At 25.3% G+C, this 6,005-nt stretch overlaps 2 protein-coding genes across 2 annotated transcripts in view; one reads left to right on the top strand and one right to left on the bottom strand.

Annotated features, from left to right (window-relative positions):
- LOC111629184 (protein melted-like) overlaps nt 1-4,007 on the bottom strand; it is a 61,204-nt gene extending 57,197 nt beyond the window's left edge. Inside the window, exon 1 of the mRNA XM_023373065.1 lies at nt 3,865-4,007. The gene's annotated coding sequence lies outside the window, so the exon portion shown is untranslated. The remainder of the gene's footprint in view (nt 1-3,864) is intronic.
- A 271-nt stretch (nt 4,008-4,278) lies between these two features.
- Nucleotides 4,279-5,453, top strand: LOC111629192 (protein phosphatase 1 regulatory subunit 42-like). Its single transcript, XM_023373078.1, has 2 exons — nt 4,279-4,369; nt 4,442-5,453. The coding sequence occupies exon 2, from the start codon at nt 4,442-4,444 to the stop codon at nt 5,360-5,362; it is 921 nt and encodes a 306-aa protein (XP_023228846.1). The 5' UTR covers nt 4,279-4,369; the 3' UTR covers nt 5,363-5,453.
- Nucleotides 5,454-6,005: the final 552 nt, after the last annotated feature.

Here is a 6,005-nt window from a genome sequence, read left to right on the forward strand (position 1 = left end):
TTTACATAACATATCTTTTATTAAAAGCTTCATATATTAAAAAATATATATTTTTTTAATATATTTCATATTGTGATTTATTTGTAAAAACTAAAATTTAGACAGTATAAAATTTAAACTGCATTTCTATGAGAGAAAAGTAATTTTGGAAAAAAATTTAGAACATGAAACAAGACCAGAAACAAGATGAAATGCTCAAAGAAATTCTGTCATATGCATTTGGCAGATATTTGATATGTTGAAAACTATATTTTAACAGAACAATGTTATACTTATTATATACAAGACCTTTGATCTCAAAAATACAATATTTAAATAATTCTTTACTATACAAATCATTAAAAATTAACAATGTTGGAAAAAAACTATTTTAGATAAAATAATCTATAATGAAATATAGAATACTTTGTTGGAAATATGAATATATTTGTGATATAATTATGCTATAATTATTTTGGCATAAATAATATAAAGATAATTTAAAATTTATTTCAAATATATTACTTCCTATTATTGTTTAAAACTAATCAACAACATTTATTAAAATTAAAACTAAAAGCATAATAATAATAATAATAATAATTAAAATTGTTTATGAAGCTCATAAAAAGAAAAATAATAACTAAGATAATTCAGTCCTATAAATTAAGTCTTATCACATATATATTCTGTCAATTTAGAAATTTATAACAAAACAAAATTTTAAAATTTAACATAAACCATATAAGGATCTATCTCTTAATTATGTATACACTTTAAAGGGAAGAGGATTACAAAACATACATTCTTGTACATGATAGAGAAAGTGGGGATTAAAGGCATTGACTACATGGACATTTTTTTAGTATTATTAGTGGCATACAAATTTGTTCTTATAAACCTACTTAGTAGTCATGTGAATATACTATCAGTTAGAAAATATCTGCAGAACTTTAAGTTGTTTCTTCAATGTCAGGGGTCCATGAACTATTGTACATGTAATTAAAGTGAGAGGTTTGCCAAAAATACATCATTGTGTACAACAGGAAGGGGATTAAAAGTAGCTCAAAAACTGTACATATAACTTGCAGGTTAGGAGTCATTCATTATCTGTTTAAAAAGCAATTTGAAAGGAGGTATGGGTTATATACTGATTTTAAACTGCAATTATAAATGTATGCCTGTAGAACAATGATGTTCCCATAGGCACAGGATAGTATTCAAATATGATGAGGCAAAGTTATGTGGTTTTATTTTAATTTCTAGCAATTTTCTGTGGCGTATATGCCATTGTGGATTATACACACAAAAATATAGTAAATCATTAAAATAGTAAATTAAAAGAATAAAAATTTTAATCATTAAAGAGTAATCTTAGTCACAAAAAATTTGTTAATTTTCTAATCATATTTTATATTTTATTTTAATTTACCATAATTAAATCATTCATTTTCCAAATCAATTAAGACTAGAAAACAAAAAGCAGAGAAATTAATAATATAATTTTTTAAAAATTCCTTTTAAAATTTAAATAAATGTAAAAAATTAATTATGCAAAAATAATAGTATNATGAATTTTTAAAAAATAGAACATAAATTTAAAAGCTAGAAACATTGTGAAATGCACACGTCTATTGCAGCATTTAACATCTTGTTTCAATCCCGATAATACATTAAATAACAATTCAAAAACAAAAGAAAAGAATTTTACAAAATATACATCTTAATGCAAGATGTATGGAAGATCATAGAATGCCCTCTACATGGTTGAAAGAAAGTCCATCTCCTTATAATTCTTAAATTTAAAATATTTTATTTAAATCATTAAAATTCAAAATTAAAACAAAAATGAATACAATTTAAATTAGCTAATTAGATTAACAAAAGACTATATTACAATTATATATATAATAGTATGTAATGTATATATAATTTCATTCTAATTTGAATAGTTTATTCACAAACATAACTAATTCTGTGATTACTTGATCAACTTACAAACATTTAGAAAAACAAGTTTTCTAGTATTATGACTGACGTGAACTCATCATTCTATTTAACTAGGTTAGATTTATAGTTGGTATGCGTTTTTATAAAGCAGTGATTCAAAAAACTTGTGCATTAATATTCTTCACTAATAGATATTTATAAAAATTTTAAATTTTTATCATTTTATTTTTTTAATATAAAATGATAGATACTAAAATTTTTCTACACTAATCTTTTCATATTCTTAAACTATTCTTTTATATATATATATATATAAAAGAATAATTTAAGAATATGAAATGATTAGCATAGAAAAATTTGAAAAAATCAGAACAACTATTAGTAACATAATACTGTATATTCATTTCTCCTGGTTTTAATGGCTCAATTAACTTTTCTTCATCATTAGTTTTTAAAATGTCAAAATGTTTTAATCATCTATAATCCAAAGGTTTACTGCACTTAGTTTTAGCAGAAATCACTTCAGAAAGTATTTTAGAGGTACTTTTCTTGAGAAAAATAAAAACAATTGTCTTCTTGTTTACTCACAATTAATGCACTCAACTTAAAAAAAAAAAAACTCAATTCACTGCAGTAGCCATTCAATATAAATTCAGATAAAAAAATAAAAATTAAGCAAACTTGGCATAAGACTGACAAACAGCAGAGTGTTTGAGAGTATAACAAATAGATGCCATGTGACCTCAATTGCAGCAGAGGATTTGACAAGAGAACAAAGTATTTGGCATTTTTGTCACTTCTCTCTGGCTGTATCTTCTAGGTTTGTCGTTTCAACCTCCACCAGAACTTATCTGTGCTTGTTAACATATACCGGCGATGGTTCAAATGTATAATAATATAACTAAATATTCGACTTTCACTGACGTATTTGATGTGTGTTGACATTCTCTAATTTCAGTCTTTTACGGTAACAAATCTACAAAATGCTATTTTCAAACAAGTGAAAAAAGTATTTTAAAACTTGTTTGTAACTGATTTTTATATTTATCTAGTTTCTTGTGTTTAATAATATAAATCCTTCTATTTTCTAATTCTACATTAAATTGTATAAGCAAGTAACATTCAATATTTTTGATTACCTTCAACTTTTTAATATTTAAAACAGAAAATTTAAATCAAACACATGAAAACAGTTTCTAAAAAATGTTATGCCATATAAACAAAAACACAGCTCATTTATTAATGTCATTCTGAGAAAAGTTATAAAAAAACTGATTTATTAGAATGTATTTTACATTAATATCATCATAAATATTTTTGGCCTATGAATTATCTTCAGAATAACTGCATGCAAGAATAAAATAGACCATCATCTGCCAGCTCAACAAAACCAAATGTTCAGGGTTTAATCAATCAAAACAATGTAACTTTGCAGCATGCAGCTGCAGAATTAACTGGTTAGGTGATTACAGTAGACCCCCCTATAAAATGGGTTCATATAATACGGATTCGTATATAAACGGCAAAAAAATTGTGATCATATTCATATAAATATGCTAAAAGAAACTCTTATAATACAGTAACATATCATTGTCGACTCATGTTGCAACAGGATTGGTCGAATCTAGACCAATAGTGGATATTGCACAAACTGTTGAGTTTAAACGAGCAGCGGACCTACTAAAAACCATTTATTATTTAACGGCCATAAAAATTATATTTATATTAATGATGTCTCCAAAGTTCAACAAATTTTTCACAGAAAANTAACCCTACGTTCAATATCATTGGTTGTATGGCCCACTCATTCAAAAATTTATTTTTATAAGTCCATTTTTAATACATATTTCGGTCAACAACTAATTCATTCACGTAAAACTAGATCTTAAACAAACATATTTATATATATATACGTACACAAACACGTATACTTACTGAAATTATCAAGTCAATACGTAAACATAAAAAGAAATCAACCTGTTATAAATATATTTCTAAATTGGAAACTACACCTCCACTATTTGGGTTTAATAAAAGGTGACTGAACGTGTATGAAGACGACCGCAGCGCCTTCTTTACTCTTCAAACCGGTTGTCATGACAACCGATCATATAACAACTTTTTTGCTTAAAGAATTTGATTAATTTTAAATAATTTTTAAACGATTAAAGGAATAAATTTAATTTTAATGTATTTATAAGTTTATTTTAAATATTAAACGAAAATAAATCATTAAAAAAATTCTCAAATTATCTATAGTCGTGACGTAATGGTTAATTTTTATATAAACGATTCTTATTTATTAAATGTTTTAATAATTTTTTAATATTATTATATCGTGTTATATTATTTTTTTTATATTTGTAATTTTGATAATCGTTATTTCACGTTGCTATAGCAACAGATTCAAATTTAAAATTCATTCATAAATACTTCCAAGGTAAATTTGTAGATTGTGTGATCGATCAAACCGAAGATCTGTATTTATAAATATATTTTGTATTTTTAATAGATGATTAATAACGAATTAATCCGTCGATGTTCTTCTCAAGTCAAGTTTAAAGATAAAGACGATTCCTTCCAGTTCAGGTTGACTCATCTCTACATGCAAGATAAGAACATCTCGAAAATAGAAAACCTTGACAATTGCATCAATTTGACTGCCCTTTATCTATTCGATAATAAGATAAGAAAGATGGAAAATATCTCTCATCTGGTCAACCTAACTGAGTTATATCTTCAAAACAATTATATAAGTAAAATAGAAAACTTGGAAAATCTGAAGAGATTGAAGAAATTATATTTAAATAGGAACCTCATTACGGCTGTTATAGGTTTGAATAAACAAACCGAACTGGAAGAATTATACGTGGGAAATCAAAATAGAGATGACGAAAATTCATTAGCATTTGATTATCATTCTATACAAGCCGTTTCGTATACTTTAAAGATTCTAGATATCTGCGGAAATCGAGTGAGAAGATTGAATCCTTTAAAAAGTTTAATTTCTCTAGAAGAGTTATATGCTGAAAAAAATAATATAGAAGAAATACACGAAATTTCTGATACCATAAAGCACTGGAAACGACTCAAAATATTATATCTGACTGGAAATCCAGTATGTAAACTGTACAGATATAAAGATAACGTAATCATATCCTGTCCGTCTCTAGTCACACTCGACGGAAAAGAGATAACAGATGTAACTAGGACCTTTATTCAAAAGATGATCGAAGCCAATAGTCGTGCCAAAAAGACAACTGTAGAAGAACCAGTGCAAGGTCAGCAACTGAAAACAATGTTAAAACCTGTTCGATCGATTCCTTTCGTTTCTATTCCTATCCCAAAGCCAATAGTTCCAAAATCTGTGTTTAAAACATCAAAATCAAAAGCCTCCTATTCGGATTATTCTGTCAATTTTAAACCGTTGTAAATTATTTATGATCAAGATTTATTTATTTTCATATAATAGAATAAATATTATTTATTACGAAAAATTAAATAGATGATTCTGACAATTTTTGTCTGTGGCATTATTTAAAATTCATGCTAGAAGAGATATATATAAATAACCTATTGTCCAATATAATCATTATCATTTATCATGATGTCTGAAAATCTGTAACATTTTTTTTTTTAGCTTTTCAAGCGCATTTCGATTTTCGACTGTTTATTTTATTGTATTTTTTTCTGTTTTTTTTTCAAATATGGACCTATTGTTTGTTTAGATAGCTACACGTGTTTACTATGTTTTAATTCTAATTCTTTTTTATGTAGTAAAACAAAATTTATTATCTAAAAATAGCAAACATTATGACATCATTATTAAGCAGTTTATTGGGATAATCATTTCTGAAAGAGTAGTCATGTCGAAATATTACATACATTTATTTTAAACAACATGGAAATGTTGAAAATATCTCCAATAATCTGAATATCATTTAAATATAACATAACTTTTAAGAATCAATTTGTAAGAATATTTTATTATTCTCTAACTTATCTAATACTTTCATCTATGTTTTAGTTACGGTTAACCTTATTATTTTAATTCCGTCTATTTTATTATAAATGTA

This window comes from Centruroides sculpturatus, unplaced genomic scaffold (genome assembly GCF_000671375.1).
Source record: "Centruroides sculpturatus isolate CEXI.00-Female unplaced genomic scaffold, Cexi_2.0 scaffold608, whole genome shotgun sequence".
NCBI lineage: Eukaryota > Metazoa > Arthropoda > Arachnida > Scorpiones > Buthidae > Centruroides > Centruroides sculpturatus.

What these genes read in the sequence shown, in the direction of transcription:
- LOC111629192 (XM_023373078.1), top strand. Translation starts at nt 4,442, where the DNA reads ATGATTAATAACGAATTAATCCGTCGATGTTCTTCTCAAGTCAAGTTT.